The sequence below is a fragment of the Centrocercus urophasianus genome, unplaced genomic scaffold (assembly GCF_019232065.1).
Source record: "Centrocercus urophasianus isolate 14NV4802_14NV808 unplaced genomic scaffold, USGS_Curo_1.0 seq_10, whole genome shotgun sequence".
NCBI lineage: Eukaryota > Metazoa > Chordata > Aves > Galliformes > Phasianidae > Centrocercus > Centrocercus urophasianus.
The window spans coordinates 89,647,348-89,670,045 of record NW_024884142.1 but is presented as its reverse complement, the minus strand read 5'-3'; the positions used below and the strand labels follow the sequence as shown (position 1 = coordinate 89,670,045).

Below are 22,698 nucleotides of genomic sequence, written 5' to 3'. Positions count from 1 at the left end.
TAGCTATCTAAGATACTACTGAGCATTTCATAGTGTCCTCATTCAGCTGAACTTGTGACACTGCACAAAGAGTAAATTGTTGGCCACTGAAATGTAACGACTTTCAATTTTCTGGTCTGCTTTGGGAATGTATTATTGGTTACAAAATCTAGTTCAATGATGCTTTGCACATTTGAGAATTGAAGAAGGCAGTCAGAGTGAGTAGCTAAGGGCAGTTTAGAATTTTGAAGCATTCATCTTTGCTAGAGACCCCTGCAGAATGCCCTCTGATTCATGAACACGCCTAATGTCTGAAACAAGCAATATTCAAAATACAAGGTTGATATTCTCAAACCATGCTGAAGGTGTCAGAGTGATAACGTCTGGAAGAGAGGTTGAACATCTGGAGGAACACAGACTTCATTGGAAGTGAAAGCAAAACTGTCAGCATGATGAATTACACTCAAAATTACGTCTATGCAATTGTATGTACAACAAAGAGCAATAAACAGAGCCTGAAATACTGTACAATACTTTCAGGCAAAGCTGCTGGTTCAGCACTGTTATTTTTGTAAAGGCAATTTCAGCACCACCCTGGAAAACAACAGGCAATGATATAATTATTTAATCTGCTACATAAAATGCTGCACATCAGCAAAAACCTAACTCAGTTTCCCAGTCAGCTTTCAGTTTGTCTTTACCTCTGAACAGTACTGTGTGCCTTGCACAACATTCTTCTTTCAGTGGAAGCACACACACAGCACAGTGCTGCTGTGCACTCATATACTCTAGTCTCATTCTGGACGAGATGTTTGCAAATATTTAAGCAATTGACACACACAATTCCAAGGACTTTCTAAGCAAAGTAGATAACTTCAAACATTGCAATGTAATTTGCAGAGACTCTAAAACCTCCCTTACCTCTTTCTTTACCTCTTCTTCATCTTCCAGAGTCAGTGCTGCCAATTGCTTAGCTCTCTGCTCCATCAAGTTTACATATCTGATTGGATTGGATAAGGCCTCGATCACATCTAGAAATAATGCAAATATATCAATTCCAAACCTCTTATGTTATATGCTCTTCAGGCTGTAAGATACTGTATTTTTCCTACAGATCTGCCACTGAGAGATACTTCTAAGTCACAAAAACAGTAGTGAATGACAGTGTACCACCACATGCAAGTACTCTAATGCACCCTCTCCGACTTTCTGCTTGGGTCATGTGGATGTGCATTTTTCTCAACATAGTGTTTTACGATGGCTTTTCAAAGCTTACACCCAATTTGGATTTTACTTCATATAAGGCACAGAAAGGAACACTACTAAAAATGTTGTCATTTTAGAAATAAAAACAACAGAAGTACTATACAGTACAGTACAGTACAGTATAGTACAGTATATATCTTTTTTTCACAGCATTACCTGCGTAAGTATCAGGCACATAGTCTTTGACCTCTATGTACACAAAGAGAGCTGGCAGTGTCAAAGGTTGGTTCCTCTCATTCCTCAAACAGATGTAGTGGTAGCCTGTAAAATAAGAATGAACAAGTTCAGAGCAAGAACTCCTCAATGGGTATGTCCAGTGCAATTGTGTTAACATTTATTATTTATAGTTTGGATCCAAATGAGCCAACAACCCCAGGGACTTCTATCGGGATAAGATTTACCCAAAGCGTTTCAGAGATAAGTATTGCAGACAAGGGACTGTTTGAAAGGCACATGACACTGCAGCTTAAAATAGTATTTACACTTTATTTTCACATCTCTGAATAATGCTAAACATTGTCATTAATATAATTTTGAATGTTTTGTCCTGTATTGGTTTTTACTGGAGTTTTATTTGGTTGTTTGTTTCATACTTCTTGCTATGTTTTCAAAAGCGACCCATTATAGTACTCAGGAATCCAAACTGACAAGTGAAATTGAGATCAGTGATGTAATACCTAACTAAAAATATAGACAATGTAGCACTGTATCTACAAAGTGTGTGAGTGGTGAATCCTGTCATGTGACAAACTGTAGGAATATTTCTGAACAAGGAATATTTTCGGACAGTTTTGAAAGACAGTTGTCCTGTAACACATGTACATATACAGCACTGCAGTGCAGATTATCCAAGTTAATGGCAAAGAATCACAGATTTGGCAGCCCCAAGCCTCTTCTCCCAGCCACCCACTGCCTGACTTGCCTGACTTTGTGGATAGACAGCGCAGCAACCTAAACTTTGGAAAATGCAAACATCAGAAATTTCTCAGTCCTCCTTTAGTGCAGCTCCTTCAAATGCCTCACCATATTGCTTAGTTTAAATACAGCAATGAGATTGCTGGTAGGAATGGGAGAAATGTACTTCCAGTCCCAGTGAATTGTCTTCAGTGTGGCAAAGTTGTATCCTTTGTCTCCTACATGATGGCTGAAGCTGTCGTCCAAAGGGATGAGTATGGAGCCAAACATATGGGTAGTTGTAAGATACAAGACACAAGCAGGATGAGTTTATCTAGAGGGATCCTTGGCTGATCAAAGCAACTCCCTCTCCAAGTAACAGCTAAATTCTTGCTTTGGGAATAATGACAATACTGTGTGACAGTATGATGGTTTTCAATAATGTCTCGGAAAAGAGCTAAGTTTTATATTACAAAGGTTTCTCAGTCCTCTCTAATTCCTGCAGCAAATTTTCAGCACCTACAAAAGACTAAAACCAACATGCTGTTCTCCATCTTACACTGTAAACAAATACCGGAGTCAAAAGGAGAGAAGAAAATGCCTGAGGATAAAAGCTCTCAAAAGTGCTTGTATGATTTAACACAGTGGCTTCTGTTCTAAAAAGCACAAACTTAAAAGCATGAATTTGATTTAATCCTCTGCTGAAAGGACTCTGTGCCACACGAAGGGTAAGTGCCGCAAAAGGGGATCAGCCCTGGTAAGAGCTCACTTCCACCAGATGATGGAAATCCTTCACAACCCCCTTTCTTCTCACCCATCACATGCCTTCCTCTGGCACTAGACAGATCCACCATGAAGCAAGCTTATCCATTAACCCAGCACAAAATATACCTAGCATAAAAATGGAATTTTCCGCTGTACTGATAATCTAGGCTTGCTCACAAATAGGTATGGAGATCAGCAGAGATGGCACAACAGCCAGGAATGTGTGGCCAACAGTGGGAGAGAGGAGGGAAGGGAGAAAGGAAAGAGAAATTATGACCACTGAGGAAATCCTCAGAGCAGTGGATGCCTAGCAGTCACATCCATCTACCTGACCATGCTCATAGCGAGGCCACATGATCCACAGCAGCCAAGGCAGAATGGCTTGGAGCTCTTCTTAGAAAAGCCCTGACACCACTGGCCATGAGAGGGGATCTAGAAAGTACTGGAAGAGATTTAGATACTGATTTAGATAGAACCTCAGCTAAGGTCTCCAGGAATAATATGGACAACAACTGCTAGATATAGGGGCACGTAAATTGTATGTTACTGCTGGAATCAACTAGACCAGGTATAGTGTAGGAAGATATTCTTCCTTTTCCACTGTGAAAGTATCCACTGGATACTTTCCACTGGAAGTATGTTTATGGCCCATATGCTTGCCCTAGATTAGATTCCTCCCCTCCCCTCACTGGAAAGCTGGTATTGAAGCCGGACAATTTTTCTGCTCAAAATGCCAATGTCATTGTACCTTTCTGAAGCAAAATATTTAACAAGTCTCTTGATCTGGAAAATTACAATTTTCATTCAAGCACCCATTAATTACAATAGTGGTAATATGATTTGGAAGAGGCCAGGAATTATTTTTTATATATATTTTTAATATTTGACAATAACAGTTTAAGTAATTTGAGACCGATTTAAAGGCTTTGCAGAGTTACAACAACTTGCATATAGGTCAGTTGTCACATGCATATTAAAATTAAACTACAGGAGAATCTTTTTTTTTCATTCCCAGCCATCTCCACTCTCAGAAATATGATTTTCTTTTTTTTTTAAATCTACTAAAGATCAGCAAGTGCCAACCAGACCATTGATATTTAATTCTGATGTTTTTTCTGGTTGATTAGAAATCTACATTTCTGGTGAAATATGGTATTTTCCTTTTCAAAGTTGAAAGATATTATTCAAATTCTCATATTGTATAAATCTATACAAGGTTGCTGGTGAACTACAGTAGTTGGAATTTGGATTTGCTTTTTCTTTTTGCTACACAACGTCTGCTTCAATGGAGAAAGGGGTTTACCTGGTCGAATTGCTGAGACTGGTAATATCCGATGGCCAATAAACTTCCCTCCTTCCTCATACACTGCTAGCCTCAAACATGCCAGGGTAGGTAAAACAACCTAAAAAGAAATATTGCTGTATTATTAACTTTCTGCTCTGAATGAAACAGCTCCATCCAGACAAAACTTAGCAATATACCAGACAGCAAGATAAAGTTAAGCCCAGCAGATGGTAACATCTATACATCCACAGGAGATTCTACCATACAAGAGATCAGGGTGGATACACCTGTGCTTAAAAATAACTCTCATAGAACTGTGCTTCTTTCAAGGAACTTGAGGTGGGATGTTAGCACAATACGTTGAATCCAACAATTTGGCCCTGCATTTTCAATATGATACAAGGGACTCAGCTCAACTCTTTTCACATTCGAACGCTTTACACTTAATTTGTCAGTCTTGCATGTTCTCTTTTTCCTTTGTGTTTGCACCAAAGGGATTATTTGCTTCTCAAAAAAGTCTCTGGTAATGTATCTTAGTATTGAAAATTCAACATGCAACTCAACAAAAGTTGCAGAGTGTTAATGTCTGAATTAGATGAACCATGTCAACCTCAGCAGTGTTTCTGAGTGCTGCAGTCCACTCATTTGTCAGGAGAAATAGGTCTAACCAGGTGGGATGCTTACTAGCACTGGGTGCTATATTGCCACCAAATATAAAGGAAGGCCAAACAGTGAAAAAAGAAAACAAATTGAAATAGGCTACTGAGCTACTTTAGTAAGACTGAAATATTTGATATTACTTCTAAAAAATAGAGTACAATTTTAAAAAAAACCTCATTTTCTTACTCTGTAAATATACATAAAATAACACGTATTTTAGAGCTGGGTGCAGGTGAGTGTTCTTTTTCACACATCCTGCTAAAATTGACATAGACATTGAAAGAAAAACAAAAGCAACAATTCAAAACTAAGAATCTCTACAATTTATTTTCAACGCAACTAAAAGTACTGATCCATGCTTCTCAGAGCAGAGAGGCAGTCAGGGCATAATTGTAACTAAACAGAGAAATGAAGTACAGTAATTAGAAGTTCATTACAGAAGAAAAATCCTAGTGATGTTTCCAAACTTAAGATCTGGCAGGCTGCCAAAGGAAAGTTATTCAGAAGGCAAAATATTCTGGGAAAAGGGCTGTACTCCCAAGAAAGCAGGGCTGCAAGGACCAATTGTAAAAACATCTCCGTGAGCTGTACATTTGCCAAGAAAAATTAAATTACTTTTTTTTCAAATACCTGGACTCAGGACCCAACTAACCAATAAATACAATCCAGATGACAGTACAGTTCCTGCTAGAAAACTTGCTGTAAGTATATTGTGAAGCACACTAAGACATCCATGTTGTACATTCCTGAAACATGCTCAGTATTTTCAGCTCCTACATCGCATATTTTGGGTAGATCAGGATTTATGCAACTTTATAACCTAGGTTATATTTAGGTGGCATACACTAGAGATAAGCAGAGACAAGATTGCTTTGAACGAGCTAGTCTGGACAGCCTGGACAGCCAGATTGTTCACAGCTGTACTCACATCACCTCACTTGCAGGTTAACAGGATCTGCTTTTCAGGGCTGCTCAGCTGAGCCAAAATGCCATGGAAATTCAGCTAAAACGCTTCAAGAATCTGCACTTGCTCATTTATATGACAGCACTGCATCATCCCATGCAGATGAGTCCACTGACATATTTGCTATTTCTAGCTGAGGTGACTTGAAACTGATTTATTTCATTATGGGCTTGGCATGACTATAGTAGCAAAATTATACCAGAAATAGTTAATAACAAACAGTTGGAGAAGTAGCTGTTCAAAACCTCTTTATCTTTTTTAACAAACGAGATCTGTAAAACACAGAACTAGCTAACTGGGCAGCAATTACACACACTCAATGCTGGTTTGAGAAGCAAGTGTTACACCAACCTTTTTAAACACTATAGTTTCCTCCTCCCAGACAGGATTAACTGCATTGCCTTGCGAGGTCTTGGTCTTTAAAGCTTTTCTTCTTGTATCCACAGGCAGGCCAAACATGTCAACTTCTACATAGGTACCAACTTTTTTATCGGAAAGAAACTGACCTGAAATAATCTAAGATCAAAACAAAGGGGATGTCACTGGAGAGCTTTGGTGAACTAGGAAAGTGGCTAAGATGCAGGTGGATAATCCTCATTATTTATTAGATGTATTTTCAAAGAAAAAAAAAAAACCACAAAAGAAGCAAAAAGCAAAACAAACAAACAAAAAGAATCTAAAACAATAAATAAATAAAAACACTGTTTAATACTGCAGGCACAGAAAAACAGTTTATGAGGTCTGATTTCCTGTGGACCTGTGACCCTGAATTCCCCTGTGAGCAATAATGTGGTTGAGATCATGCTACTGCCCTTCCCTTAGCAAGAACAGTCATTTGGATCTCATTCCCCAATCTTACAGTCTTTATGCACAACACAGTATCTTTGAGACCTTTTAATTTTTAACCAGTTTCAACAACAGGTTTAAAACACTGCTGAAAGGAAAGAGGCATATGCAGTAGAGTAACTATGTTTGATCCTTACTGGGAGGAAAAAAAAAGGCTAAAATAGATATTTTAATAAAGGCTCTTCATAGAGGGTGAGGACTTTGAACACAAGACAACTATAAAATAGTGGGATTTTCTAGTTCTTAATTTAACAGGAAACACAATTCTCATCTTTAAAAAGTGTAAGAAAGCTCTGCAATTAATTCAGAAAACTGAAGAAGCACTTACAGTATCGCCTCTGTAACATAAGAAATTCGTGTTTACTGAAAGCAACTCTAATTCTGTTCTCAAGTGGATCAGTGTGGACATTGTCTTTATACCTAGTAGAGCGTACTCTGAGCAGGCAGAAGTGGCTGCCTTCTGGATTCCTGGATTCTCATTCCTGTTTAAAACACTGCATTTCCCAATAACTGTCAAATGACTTCCACCTCTATTTAGTAAACTGGCAGAAAAATGAGCCTCTAAACCCACAAGGGGAACTGAAAGCTTCGATGACTACAGGTCACCATGGGAGGTCATTTCCAGAGCTGTCTTTTTTTCTTTTGTACCATGCATGTCAGCAGGTTAGCGCTTTATTCATAGCCCTCTGAGCACCGATTTGTTACTGATGTCTGCAGCTCCAGAGGAAATACTTGTTTTTCCTCAATGAAAACAGGATATTTTGCAGGTGGGTTCTATAATACAGACACTGGCCTAATGGGAAGTCCATTAAAAGCAGAACAGGATTTCAGAAAGTTTATGTTTTCATAACTAGAGTTATACTGAGTATAAATTTGTGCCATAGCCAATGCAATCTATCCCTACAAACATTCATAGTAGTTTTCAATTTGCAGATTCCTGGCAGTCCTTAATCTTCATTAGATGTCCTTAAAACAGGAACCACTGAAAGCAAGTTGGCAATGACTTGCAGCTGTCATTTATGATTCCAGAGTATTGCTGGAGAACTTAAAGAGAACCAGAAAATTTATTTATACCAGTGTACTGTTCTAACCATTCCACTACAAGTGACTGCTTTGTAACACAGCATTTTAAATTCATTCATTTATAAATAAAACCACAAGCTACTCTTAAATTCACCAACTATCCAAATATTTCTACAAAAAAAAATATATATATACCATAAAAACACAATTATTTAACCTACAATGAAATATCAGGCAGAGCATTATCTGCCATTTAAAACTTAAACATCACTCCATGAAATGAAATGAATTGTACTGTCCCGAATTAATAAGGCTATTTGCTTGGTCTCCTCACAACAGAAATTTATCCACGCTCTGACATTATTGTGAGAGTATTTTCAACATTGCACGTACATACCTTCACAGACAAGGTGTTAGCTACGATTCCATCCACAATGCTTTCAGTAAATGGATCAAAGTGTTTGTCTGGTCTTCTCATGAATTCTGGCTTTAACCTGTATCCACTTTTGCCATTGTACTCATACATTCCCATGTTTATTTGCATAGACAAATCTAGGTATTAAAAATATTGATCAGAATTATTTTCTGGATAGATAACAATTTAGAAAAAGCAATAAAACAGTACTACTTATTCTAGTTTCAAATGAACTACGACAAGTACAACAAATACAAAAGCTATTTATGGTGCTATATCTATTAAAAGAACTCTCAGACTTGATTGCATCCACCCTCTTGGACTCTTTCCATTGGGGAATCACATCCACAACGCACCTTTCAAAGACTACTCAAAAGATAAAATTCAAATTTGAAAAGGAGTGTTAATGATTAGGTACTGAATACTTCAGTGTTGTACTAACTGCTCTGTTGTATCCAGACCAGCAGAATATTTAGTGTGCCAAACCCCTTTTAGAAACAGACACAGGACCCTGATACTTAGTTGAAATCTGCTCAGAAAAGTTTTCATTACTCTGTGGACTTCTGGACTGTGTGTAATTCCATGGAGCAGTAGCATGTGCATGGGCTCTGCTGGAAATGAAAAAGGGAATGATAACATGATACCATGGACAGGATATGTCCTGGGATCCAGTATCTGGAAATGTTCATATTTCTCAGAACAGATATATTCTTTGAAGGCACCACACCTATTTCAAAAGTGACTTGTGCATATAGGGGCCTAAATGTCTTTGTTTCTTTAATTCTTACTTCTAAAGTGGAATTTTCTTTCCACTTTTTTTTTTGCATACATCCCTTATGTCCTGATGTACTGAGATTTTTTGCAGGACTGGATAAAAATCACAGCTAACTCTTAAATGTTGCTTAATGGGAGCCACTTAGAAATGATGACAATATGGAGGCCACTATGTATACAGATTACACTAGCTACAGAACATTAATTACAACTATTTCTAGTTAAAGGATAAACTGCATTAAAAAGGTAAATTTACAGCCCTGTAGTTCAAACCACTGGACTCTTCTGATGCATGAAGCCTTTCTTACCTACCAGTCAGAAACTGTATCAGAGAAGTAGAAAAGTACAGATAACAAAATCAAGAGACAAGCACAACTTACCTACTGTTTGGAAGTTGAGAGCAACCATTTGGCAGCCAGCATTCCAAAAGACTTGTGGCATGTAGTTTGAAGAATCTACACGTGTTCCTTTTGGGTAAATTCGGCTTAGCTGCATTTTGTTGTATCTAAATGGTGGGCAGTTAAGATTTTATACATGTATCAAAAATGACTTTGCAGAGAGGTCACACAATTGCAATATTTAAATGCAAATGATCTTTACAGAAGGCATTAGGTTCCTAATTGGATTTCCGCAACCATAATAGCAGAGACCCACAATTTTGTAGATAATATAAATTAATGGGGTAATTAAAGGTGATGTTGCTGTAAAAATACTCAGAATAAACAAAGAAGTAGCACAGGTATATGCTTAAGAAAGACTGCATTCATAAAATTCCATTTATAATTATAGTTCCTAACTCAGAATTTTCCTAAGATTGCATTTTTAACTGTAAACAGTGAATCTTACTCTGGCAGGGAAAGAGGTTCTCAGTTAAAAAGTAGAAGTGTTTGCTCTTTTGGAATGAGCATTAGAATTGGCCTCTACATAAAGACAGAAATGATGACTTTGCACTTCTTATAGTTCAGTCTACAAATCTCAGAGATGAGAACATGCTGCAGGTTATCTGTGGAAATTGCTTTCCATTAATCTTCTTTAAGGCACTATTTTATCTTGGTCATTTTTTTCTTAACTGCAGCCAGGATGAGACATTGAGAAGCATCATAAGGTTTAAACAGATTCCTCCTTAGCTTTTCTTTAAAAGCTACAAGAGAAAAAGTAAACTAAACAGAAAAATAGAATTGGGTGGCAACAAAGTCAGTGCTCCTGGAACTAGGTGGGAAAGAAAACTCTCTTGCGTGACTTTACAAAAAGCAAGTCAGCCACATTTTGCCAGTTTGCTTACTGTAATTCAGACCACTTCACATATGATAAATTTATGAAAAAGAATACAAAATAATAGATCTTCAAGATATAGTTTGAGCCTATTCCCTGCAGTCCTAGTCCATAGTACAAGGACTCTTGCCAGCTTTTAAATTAGCACAACAGTCCAACCCAATTAAATCATCTATGAAGACAGTTAAGTCTACAAATCTCATTTGGTTTCCGTATTTTTCCAGCTCATATCTTCAAATTTCAATAAAGCCCTGTAATAGACCTCAGATATAGAAAATCTAGGAAAGCAGCTTTCTGAATGTCAAGGATACTCCACAAATTCCACAGGAGACTTGGTAAGTTGCTCGAGCCCTTTGGTTTCCACGAAGGAAGACATTTCAAAACTTTTGTTGCGTTCTGCAGTTTTGAAGGAGAGAGAAAAACAGCGACATATTAAAACATGAAATCATATGCAATATATGAACTAGTTTAGTTTCAGTCCTCTAACCAACTGTTCACCAGCTCACTTCACCTTAATCTCAAAGAATTTATATATGCAGTCGTTTGTGAACAGCAGTAAACTCACTCTGCATATACTGAAAGGCATCATCCAAACTCACACTAGCATTGCCCAAATGAAGGGCAATTGTACTGCCTGAGATACCCACTGTACTAGATGCTGGTAAAAGAAAGTCAGTGTATGTTAGAGATCTCTCTCATTTGTTTGCACCGTGTTCATACATTAGACAGGTCTTGCCCAAAGCTCACACAAGAGACAGAGGTATTACAGCAAATTTTGTTGGGAACAAAACCCTACCAGATGTCTGGACTCTTTGCAGGCAGATATAATGGCTCCGAGCCAATTTCAAGTTCTAATAGCTAATTGTCCATCCCAGATTAAACTAAGGAGTATGCTACTTGTGCCTGCAGGGCTTCTTGACACCTTCATGATGTCAGAGGAAACTCACATCTGTCTCAAACAATCATGGAAACACTGCTACCTAATCACGACTGAAGGCACAGTCCTGTGTCTCAGCAGGTCTTTAGACCTAATGATGGACTCTTCTGGAGCAACCATAACCTCTTTAATCTGGTCAAACTTTCCGACATGAAGTGATGTATTGCTCCTGCTAAGCATGTAACTCAGTGGTACTGAACATTCATTTGTGTATCATGTTACTCACTTTGCCTAATGTTTGCACAGCCTTTCAAAGTACCATGTGACATGTGCCGGAGCCTAAGTCAAGGCCCTTCAACCTTCAGTACTTTTTCTTTTAAATTTTATACAGAAGGTAAGGATTCCTGTAACATAACAGCTTCCCATTTCATCACAATCAGCTCTGCAGATTGTACAGAATGGGTAACAGCACTGAGAGATTACAGCTATTAAATATCTCAGCACTGCTCACCTTAAAAATGAGATAAACAGTCCATGTAGTGGAACACGAACTCTCTCCCCTAACCACCCTAATGAGAGCAAACATTGGAGAAAATGCTTGCCCTCATGCAATTCCTGAAGAAATCGTGACAGTGATCCAGGGATGGCCTGAAGGCCAGCATGGCCAGCTCCTTGAAGTCAAACCATGAAGCTGCAGGAGACTGATAAAACTGAACAAAAGCACTTGTCTTGCAGAGAGAAGGAGACGAGAAACAGGTGGGCATTTCCATTATAGGAAGTCAAAAAGGAAGCAGTGGCTCCAAAGAAATAACATGTCTGGGCCAAGGTGAGAAGAAAACGTACTGCCAGATACTAATCTGCAAACTAGATGGCTGCAGCTATTCTCACTGTATGTTGAAGAGCCAGAGGATGATTATATTGTGCTTTTTCAAAAATTATTCTCTATCTCTAGGGCAGCTGGACCTCATACTTTGTAGTGGCCCCTACTTCTAATTAGCAACCATCATGGTACTTCATGCTACTTCCATTATTTATAGCAGTATCTCCAAATGGTAGAAGATTCCTACCATTCTTTAGAGGCTACTTTCTTATCAGTCATTTTCCTTTCCAAAAGCAGGATCTTTTCCTCGCAAATTCAGTTCCAGACAGCTCATTCCCATCAACGCACTTATAGCACTGAGATTCTTCTTGCACCTCTCCTCACTAATGGGACGTTGTGTGCAATGTGCACATACAGTGCTAATGCAGACTATCACCTGTGTAAGAACAGGTCACTGTGCTGCTGCTGACTAAGTTTTTATGTCCCTGAATGTTCTGAGGCTTACTTTCTTAAAATTGAACTACGTGTTTCTCATGAATCATTTAGGAACGATCACTGATTCCTGTGAGCATACCATGAAAGGAAGCTCTCCTGCAGCTCCTAATAAACACTTTGCTTGTATCATCTGAGAAAAACATTTCAGCTGATGGCAACCAGACAAAAAAAAAAAAAAGAAAAAAAAAAAAAAGAAAAAGAAATCTTTCATTTCAATTGTCAAAAGAAATCTCATAAAGAACCACTGAAATACACAACTGGTGATTTTCTGTTTGCAGTGTTATTCTACTTCTTCATCTCATTGCTTCAGTAGCTACTTAAATACGGTCCTATCAGGAAGCAGCGACTAGATGTGTTCTATCTCCACAGTTAGTGCTCTAAACACCTAGCAGTATTTGCACACTATGATTTTTTTTTTTTTTTTTTTTTTAGTACAAACACCTGAAATATTAATGACTTAACATAATGAGTTCACAAAAACAAGGAAGACAATGTAAAAAATCTGCACATGAGCAGTTCTTCAGAAAAGACAAAACTTGGAAAGGCACAGACATGGGAACAGAAGAAATCTACATTCTCTAAAGAGAATTTTCTAACAGCAGATGAACTTGTCCTGCTACGATTCACATGGCTTCTTTTCCAGTAGGAGTATCTCCTTCCCACTGAGTACTCATAACTCTCATTAAAGCTAATGGATATTATAAATATCCAAGGAATGCTACTGTAGGGGACAAGCACAACTCCACATAGGATTGTGAACGCTTATGTGTATGTGTTTATACATAAATACACGTGAACAGTAGATGACTATTTCTATGCTTATTATTCAAAATGAGTAAATGTCAAATTGTATGTGCAGATATGGACTTAGGCATCAATTACATGTCCTCTGCTCAGGCCTCCACAAATCCAAAACAAATTAAAATGCTATATACTTCTTGAACTAAAAAGCTCAAAAGGCATATTGCAATCTGTCAAAACAAAGTGAAAAAGGGCAGGCAAACAATAGGGGGTTTTGCACCAAGAAAGGAAAAGATGCTGCACTGTTTACTGAGGATGCCAAAGACTGCATTCCTAGCAAGGCATTTCTGTAAATGCCAGCAGGGGATGAATTAATGGCTTTTTCTATACAATACACAGAGGTAGATAAGAGTGAATTTGTATATGAGGAAGGGCACACTCTCTGCTTACACAGAATCCTCCATTAAAGTAGCACAGAAAAAAACATTAAGCATTTGTTAAATCTGAAGGAATATTTATGATCAATTTTCTCAAGCTCACTAAGTTATTCTTCACCTATGGATAACAAAAACAACCTGATTAAACATTTTTTAATAAACAGCTAAACTGTTTTTGAAGTGGCAGCATAATTGACAAAGCCCAATACTTACACTAATGCATATTTCAAAATAAACATGGATTTATGGTTGGACACCAAGGGTCCACATATCTAATTGAGAGGAACCCAAGCAAGCACTTCTCCAGACCTTTCTTCTGAACATTTCCTAGATAATTTTCAGTAAAAGATATCATTTATGCTTAGCTTACTTACTTTTCGATACCTCAAATGATTCAAATTTCACAGGCTGAATGTAGTTCACCAGGTTAGACATCTCTTCTGTGGCCATAGCCTCACTTCCAGCAGTACCCTAAGGACAGAGATGGGAAAATGCTAACATTCTGGCTGGTCAAAATCCATGATGGCCATCAAGGGTCAAAAAAACCAAAGCCCAGTTTTCTATCAACCATGAAAGAATCATCTTTCACTATTCTGTGTGATTCTGTGTGATCCCATCTTAGCGAACTCAATGCCTCACATGGGAGCTTCACATACTAATAAAGGAAAGATGTAATACAATGTAAACGTTTAATTAAAATGCAATTGTATTATTTCTTTCTACCTGGCATCCAGGAAAAAAACTGCATTACCTTTATATATGCATGGTGATATGCACACAGTGTTAATCACGCTTACCTGTACTGCTGAATAAATAAAAAACCTAGCTCTACATTTTCAACATCCAATTTTATTTCCAGTGGTGCCAAATGCACCACAAACAGTTGCCTCAGATCATCTGTAGTGTTATCAAATCTTACTTTTCAATAAATTGAAATATTAATAAACAAAATAAAGATACGGTTCCAAACCCATTGACAACCAACTTCATAAAGTGATTGCCAGTGTTCTGCCTTCCTTTTCCCAGTAGATGGCAGCCCCACTCTTGGTAACACAGCCAACCCAGAACTGCTGGAATCGATCCATCACCATAAAACAAATCTGTGCCCTTACTTCATCCATCGATGACTTTTTACAATCATCATCGTAGTCATCATCATCATCGCTCTCAATCTCTGCTTCTCCTGAAATGTTTTTAGCAGAAGACAATTACTGGTTGAAGCAATAGCTATAAATATCAGGGATAAATCTGTGAAAGATGCACACTGCTTAAAAGAGAAGACGTTATACATGTGCTATTTGTCACAGCACAAATCAAACTGTTTAGAGGGATTCATCCTTCCTTATCATTGGTAAGTTCCTACTGTCTAATCAAACAAAGATTCTTGCTTTTCAGCTGCTGGACACTTACTATTTGGAAATCACAGGACAGGTTTCAGCACCAAAAAAAAGCATCACGGCGTGTGCATAGTGTGCAGGTATAGTATTACAAACTACTCTGACGAGCTGTTCCCATGCTTGGGTCACAGCTCTGTGCTTTAGGATCTCTCTGCTACAGGATCCCAGCGTCACCTTCAGTGAATGCTTTTGTCCCTCTGGCAAAGCACACACATCACAGCATTCACAGGGTGAAGAAATCATGCATAAAAACTGACATTCACATGCTGCAGTAACGAGGGCTGCTCAGAGAAATGCATCTGTTCTGAAGATATCACAGTGTGTGCACCCAGGTAGCACAGCTAGCAGGAGTCTGCTCACACTTCCCTCCCCTGATACACCGTTGGTGCGTCTGACTGCTTGGACTCATTGCTCAGCTGCACCGGCTGAGGGCAGTGCAAATCGAGTAATGTGATGAAGATGCATAAAGATCATCCTTCCCCTGAAAGCACACTGACAGAGCAAATGAAACATTTTTTAAGACTTGTTCCCAATTGCAATGTACTAACAAATTCCTAGAGGTAAGACATAGATTCATTATTTTTAACGAATGAATATCCTTCCCTCCCCAATGTTTTGATTTGGTTGCGTTGGAAATCAACCCATCTTTCTCTTAGGTAACTCCTCCTGTGTATTTGGCAGTCACAAGGTATACACCATGTACCTTTAGAAGACTCTGGAAAAGCAGGTTTAACTTCTACTGCAGTCACCTGTCCACACCGTTGAGATCGACAACACTTCTTTAAAGGTTTCATTCCACAAACCTTTCAGCTTTCTTCAGCAGTTGCAATTATTTTGGCAGCACAAAAATCTTAACCACTGTGCAGCATTCCCCAACTCTCCAGAGAACGGTATTTCAGTTTCTACTGTCACTGCAGGGTCTAATCCAAAGCCCACCGAATCTAGAAATTCCTCTCTGTTCCAAGAGGCCTTGAATCATGTCTAGGGAGGCCACGTACATCACATACGATTTAAATAATGAGTGTGCCTTTCACAATGAAATGATGACTACCCAGGCTGCAGATGCAGATGTTGAAATGTCATGCTGTTATTCATGAACACATTTCTTCCTGAACATTTCATTGAAGAAAATAACATGATTGCTCAACAGGCTCAAGGGACAGTTCAGGGAACCTCAGTGTACCACAAAGAGCTAGCCATGTTCTCACAGGATTTACAGGGACAATCTTTGGGTGGGAAGCTCTCAATCAATTCATCTGGACTGGCAAAATAATACTCCCCATAGTCTACAAGGGGGACATAGGCAGATTTCAGCCAACTTGCACTGCTGAGATACCAGCTTGTTCTTGCTGGAAGTGTTCAGGGAGGGAACACAGTATTCTTTTATTAAAAAATATTTAACAGGAAAACTCCCAAGGAGATCAGATCTCTTTTTCAAGTTATTCATCAGACTGCAAATCCAGCACAAATAATATACAGGATTGCAAGCACAGAACTAGGAGTTTTTGAAACTATGACTATGCCCACATTGACTTTCCCTCACATGCATGGTTCTGTCCTCAGACCAAAGCTTCTTTTCGCTGTTAAACTGCTGGGACACAAACTCTGAGCAAGCCTTGATCAGACAGAGAAGATGTCTGTGCTACAGATGCCTCTATGCTCACCTTCCCACACAGTTGGTGAGATTTCTTCCATGCCATCACTTCTAGTCATAAAAGTACATGTGCTGGCATATGCAGTATGACCCAGTAAGTGTGTGTGTGTGCGTGCACGCAGGGGACAACTAGATGGGATTCCAAACAGCAGCACAGGACATCCCTATGCAAAGTGTAACACAGTTACAGAGAGAGTTCCTGCTGCAAAAGCTTGCTGTACAAGTATAAGACAAGAGCCAGCCTATGGACAAGGGCAGAGAGAAGAATATCAGGAAATAAAAAGATCATACTCCTATCACACACAAAGCCCAATGACTTTCAACAGCTCCAAGAACTACACAGCAAACTTCTCAGTGGAGTAACAGTACTAGTTTCAAGGATATTTTCACTACTAAGAGGGGCAGAGTTGTGAAGGCATAAGAGCACTCAGTGGACAATGCAACAAGCAGCCAAAGGAGGCTGAATCCCTACTGATGAATAGATGAGGTCGATGCTGTAATACTGAATAGAAGATGATCGGGAGAGGAGAGCTGGGAATGACAAGCCAAATCATTGTTACTAAGGGCAGGGAATCAAAGAACTAAAGAATATTTAATCCCACCACGACTCAGCAGTTTGACAGACAAAATTGACAGATATTGAGAACTTAATAAAATGCAATATGTTGCTTGGAAAATTCAGGAGAATTTGCTAATTTACTTCGTCAGAGCCCTTTAAAAGAACAGTCAAAATGGATTGTAAGTGTGATATCTACTGATGCTGCTTGATAACTCCGTGAATTGGATTTATGGTGTTCAAGCAGCTACCAACACCTTGTGGAGGAAATCACCTCTCATTATTTGCAAAAGCTGTACATAAGCATTAACCATTTTTGAAAAGGAAAAGTAAACTTTACTCAGATGCCAGAACATTTTACTATATAGCAATGGGTCACTGCCTCAATGGCTTGCAGCAGCAGTGCATTTATCAAGCCATCAAAGTATTTATGAAAACTAAGTATTAAACTTCTTACTCAGTTTTCCAGTTAGTCACACAGAAACCAGGGAGATGATTCTATTTTCTCTCTGTCTTCCTGTGACTTCCTTACAGCAGCCACTACTTAGAGAAAAATTTGATTTTGTTACGGGGAGTTCACCAATTTGCTCCAAAATGTACATACTATTCAATTAACAAGTTTTGGTTTCCTGAAGCAAAGGCCTGCAACATACAGACATATTCAGCAGAACTGACACTTTCTTTTGGCAGTGTGATCTAACTACTTACACTTATTTGAAAATTGCACCTGTTTGCTTGTTTATGTAACCAGGATCTAAGACTCTTATTTACCAAAATGACATTTACGCAAGTGTTATCTCAGAAATTCCTTTTCTGCTTTGCCAGCATTGCTGTATCTATGGGGCCAGCTTTAGAGATGTAAGCTTTTTCCACTTACTGATGTTACACCCTACTGAAGTTAGTTTTTACAACTGTCTTGAACAATTTGTGAACCATTCTGCAAAACTCCTGTTTTAGAGCTGTTTTTTAATCATTGCTACCATATCATCATCACTGAGTTTTCATACAGTATGTTTTATAAACTTATCACAAAATTGACTTATTTGGTCTTAATTTAAACCTGAGCTCAAACAATGTAAGGCACAGATAAATCAGCTATTAACTGACATATGAATCTCTGTATTTTTTGCACTGCATGAAAATACTCATTTAAAATCTCGTGAAGGCCAGATCAGCACAACTTTCCCCTGTAAATCATCAGTAATGTGGGGCAGAGTAGTGGAGGAATAAGAGTGCCCAGTGGACAACACAACAAGCAGCCAAAGGAGGCTGAATCCCAGCTGATAAGCAGAAGAAGTTGACACTATAATACTGAATAGAAGATGATCAAGAGAGAGATGGGAAGGTTAGGCTGGACAGGGCTGTGAGCAACACGATCTAGCTGCAGATGTCCCCATTCGCTGCTGGGGAGCTAGATGAGATGCCTTTTAAAGGTTCCTTCCAACTGAAAAGATTTTATGGTTCTCTAATCTACAGAAGTGCTCAGTGCTCATAGTTGTAGCTGAGATCTCCAGAAATCTCTGCACTCTGAATACTTCTCAATTTAGCATAGTCTTAAAAAGCAAATCCTGGATGTTCCTTGTCAGTTGCCTCCGAATTGTTCTTAAGCCTCTCAGACTCTGCTCTTCTTCGATAAAATTAGATTAATACTATCTCACTCCCCACAGGTATTGTTAATATAAATCCACTGTTGTTTGTCAAGTGCTCATACGCAGCATGGATATCCCCACAGAAATACACTGCAAGGTGAAGATGCTAGATCTGGAATAGCGTATGAATGACAGAGTGAAAAAATATTGACTTATTGTCATTTTCCAAAAGAGGCATAGGAGAAACAATGGCTGTCAAGGATTACAAGTATACATTTGCCCATTCACAGATGAATCAAATGACCACATTAATTTTGCCATCTCGGTTCTTGCATTTTCTAGGTGTTCACCTTTGAAATCTATAAGGAACACCATTTGTTACATAAGTAATACAGACATAATATTCACAACTGATTTTTAAAATTACAAACTCTGCTGTGGGACTTATTCCTCTGTCTTTCCCTAACCATCAACACCCAAGATTCACAGCCCGAGCCTTTTCCTGGGAGGTTCCTGAAGTACCAAGCTGTTACCTTCCATGCATATCGGATAGAGAAAAAACCAGAGCAAACCAGTTCCCCTCAGGTTTTGAGGAGAAAGAGGTTGGCATATGCTTGCTAATTTTTCTGCTGCTTCTGGTTTGTCTAGAGCGAACCATGAAAACAGAAGTAAATCATTCCTGACACCATGATGAATCTTCTGAAATTTAAGCTCTAATCCAAAGCATGACCTTTTTAAAGTTTCTTAACACAATGGCTGAAAACTCATTCTGTCTTTGCTTTTAATAGGATAAACAATGTTATCCACAAATACAACAGGATTGTTGTTGTTGTTTTGTTTTTAATTGAGCTCGAGGCAAACTGCCAGCATGAAGACTTTCAGCTCGATTAATCAGAATTTGAAAAAAGTTATAAACAAGAGGGTAAAAAAATTGATGGCAAATGACATGAAGTATATATTCTAGAAGAGCTTTCAATCCACATTTAAAGTATTCCACTATTAGGGCATAAACACTTTATTTATTTATTTATTTTGCTTTTAGCAATTTACAATTTCAGTCCTATGAAGAAGGAGAAACTGTGGTCCTGGGAACAGACACCAGGTTGGGAATTGGGATACACACATCTTATTGCTTGTCCTGCTGATGATCCGTTCCCATCATGTAGCACAAATCTTTTTTCCCTGCACTTTTATTTTTCTGTTCTAGCTAGACTTTAGGCTTTTCAGAGCACATCTTACCATATTTTTTTGTATATTAATACTTACAGTGGTCCCCTGCATATACCCTAAGCATTATTAGTATATATGCAATGAATTATAGTTGGTATATGGAGTTAGTAGCTTGTTCTATTTCCTAAATAGTCCAGGTAAACGTTAGTGTACTTCACTGATTTTTAGGTCACACTATAAGTGATCCCTCAGCCTTGAGACCTCTGAAGACTCCTAGAGTAATGAGACTTGGTGTTGCTTCCTGTTGAGCAAAACCTATCCCGGTGCACCTTTACCCTACTAGAGCAATGTTAATGGCTTGAAAATCACAGTTTTAATTAAGTATTTGTGTTTTAGTGAGAAGCACATTTGTAGATTCCATTCATACCTGCTCCTGGGGAGGAAGGCTCAAACATACTAGATGTATCACTGCAAGTGTTGGAAGCTTGCTCTGCGAGCTTCTTCTTGGCATTTCCATCTGCAGACTTATGTGACTTCTTTTTATTTTTCACCAGAATTTTGTACATTAAATCCATAGGGCTTGGAAGAGGAACCCCAGGTTCAAGCTTTCAGAAAAGAAAGAGAAATCTTTTACCACAAAACAACAAACAAGCTTACAGCAATTTCTTAAGACCTACATGGTGCATAATTTTGTAACCTCTATGAACCCTGGTAAAATGCAACCACTTGAACAACAGGTAATCTTCATTAAGTAAAACAGGGCTACAGAAGGCATATAAGAGAAGAAAAATACCTTATGAAATGTCTATAGTAATAACTTCGGTAAGTTCAAATGTGAAAGCAAACATTATAAATCAGTGGCTATAAGAATCAATTGCAATTAGAGGATTACAAAGCAGTATATCAAAACAACTTTTGGATCAGAAATGATATGACTACGTCACCAACATCACAAATTGTTTAAAGCCCTCTTTTAGACTCTGTCTTGGAAGGCTGCATATAAAGAATGACATTGGACTGAACAAAGTAGAAATTCACAAGATATCTATGATCATATAAATACCAAACCATATTACCGGGTATTTTTCCAATGGATCCATAAGCAATGCATCTCCAAATATTAATCTGCAGTACTCTGCCATTTTTGCCTGTTGTTTAGGGCTAAAGGGGAGAAAAGAAAGAAAGAAATGAGTCCTACTAATGCTACAGACTGAAAGCAGCAGTAATGGAATACCTAATATCCCTAAACAAGATACAATTTCCTGATTCAATCACTGTGAATTGTTCACAGAGACATAGATATATCATGCAATTATTCTGATTCTTTTGATAAAGCTCATCAAAAGGATGACACATGAAGTCACTAGGCACTTGAATAATGGTATAACTGAACTTCGGAGTTGTATTTTACCCACGCACTTAGGAGAAAAAAAAATGAGGATGTCAGTTATCACCTTTGGGGAAATAACTTGCATGAATTTGCCTCTTTCAGACAACATTTTATTCAAAGGTTGCATATTTTCCTCCTTGTGTTACTTTACACACATGCCAGGCATTCTTCTCACACCCCTCCTTCCATTTGGATTTTTTTATTTCTCATCATACCTGACCTAAGGCATCAAAACCCTAACAGTTACACACAGAGCAGCCTCCTCTGCCAGCGTCCCAAACTTGTCATCTTACAAGGTCGTGCCCTTGAGTCTCCAGGGCACAACTGCAAGAAAAATAGGGAGAAGACGTTACTTGAGTTTCAAAAGCAGCAAAAATGCATCAGTTAAAGGTACTGATAGAGGAGCAGCTAGCTTCACTGCAGATTTCATCTCAGCAGCCCACATTCCCAACCTATTTGTTTCAGCCTATGTGAGATGAGTGCTTTGGGTGCTGTGCCTGTAGCATGACAGTCTTTCCTGCTCAAGCCCTGCTCCCAGAAGCAGCTTTGCAATGCTCTCCCCCAGGTGGTGCTGGCCCACTCGCAGACCTCATGGGTGAGGTTGGCACCAGCAGCTTGTGCTGCTCCCGCCTCCTGCTGCATCCTCACTGGCAGAAGTCATAGCATAGATGTAATTAGTCCTAATGTTAAGAGGCATTATGTCAATTTGGAGAATTGCTGTAGTAAGTGCTGGTGTAACTGCATTTTAAATTAAATACTGCATGCCTGTAATGCATACATAGCTGGGACCAATATAAATACACCAGGTGGAACTGCCAATGATTACTTTTGCTTGTTTTTTGGGTCAACAGTCAGATTCTTTATTTCCTTATTTTCAAATCAGATCTGGTGTTGAATTTTACCATGATAAATTACTTTAGTGGTTGTCTTGATGTCCTCTAGAAATAAACTCGATCTCAGCAAGTTTTACTCACAATCAATTTTCCCAAAGTGCAACACAATAATGAAATTGCTGCGTATCACAGTGATAGGAGTTCTGGGATTGAGGATAGGTTACATCGCTTAGAAATATTACCCAAATCATCTTAACATACAGTGCAGTGCTAAAATCATTCTCTAATTTTAGACAACTGTGCATGTTCGTTATATACGTCTAACAAAGTCTGGAACATCTGAGCTTAGGTTTCTTCCAAAATTTTCATTTTTGATACTCTCTGGAGAAGTTTTGATTAAAGTTTGTTTAATACAACTTCCTCAATTATTATTAATTATGAACCACATACTATGGAAGATACACAGATGATATAAGCATGTATGTTATGTTACCATGGAGCTATTTTTCATGACAAAGTAGAACAGAATATGTATGAAAAAAGTAGTGTTCATTTTCTCTTGCAAACTAGGAATACAGCGACTTCAGTGTCTATTT

At 38.4% G+C, this 22,698-nt stretch overlaps 1 protein-coding gene across 4 annotated transcripts in view; it reads right to left on the bottom strand.

The window, feature by feature from the left end:
- PLCB1 (phospholipase C beta 1) overlaps window positions 1–22,698 on the bottom strand; it is a 369,568-nt gene that overhangs the window by 76,042 nt on the left and 270,828 nt on the right. For all 4 annotated transcript variants that reach the window (XM_042829898.1, XM_042829908.1, XM_042829913.1 and 1 more), the window contains exons 13-23: window positions 20,956–21,040; window positions 20,307–20,484; window positions 14,626–14,696; window positions 13,888–13,984; window positions 10,455–10,539; window positions 9,252–9,376; window positions 8,080–8,234; window positions 6,165–6,329; window positions 4,208–4,307; window positions 1,402–1,506; window positions 901–1,010 (exon numbers count right to left, since the gene is read on the bottom strand). In XM_042829898.1, the coding sequence (XP_042685832.1) occupies window positions 901–1,010; window positions 1,402–1,506; window positions 4,208–4,307; window positions 6,165–6,329; window positions 8,080–8,234; window positions 9,252–9,376; window positions 10,455–10,539; window positions 13,888–13,984; window positions 14,626–14,696; window positions 20,307–20,484; window positions 20,956–21,040 (1,276 nt within the window). The remainder of the gene's footprint in view (window positions 1–900; window positions 1,011–1,401; window positions 1,507–4,207; window positions 4,308–6,164; window positions 6,330–8,079; window positions 8,235–9,251; window positions 9,377–10,454; window positions 10,540–13,887; window positions 13,985–14,625; window positions 14,697–20,306; window positions 20,485–20,955; window positions 21,041–22,698) is intronic.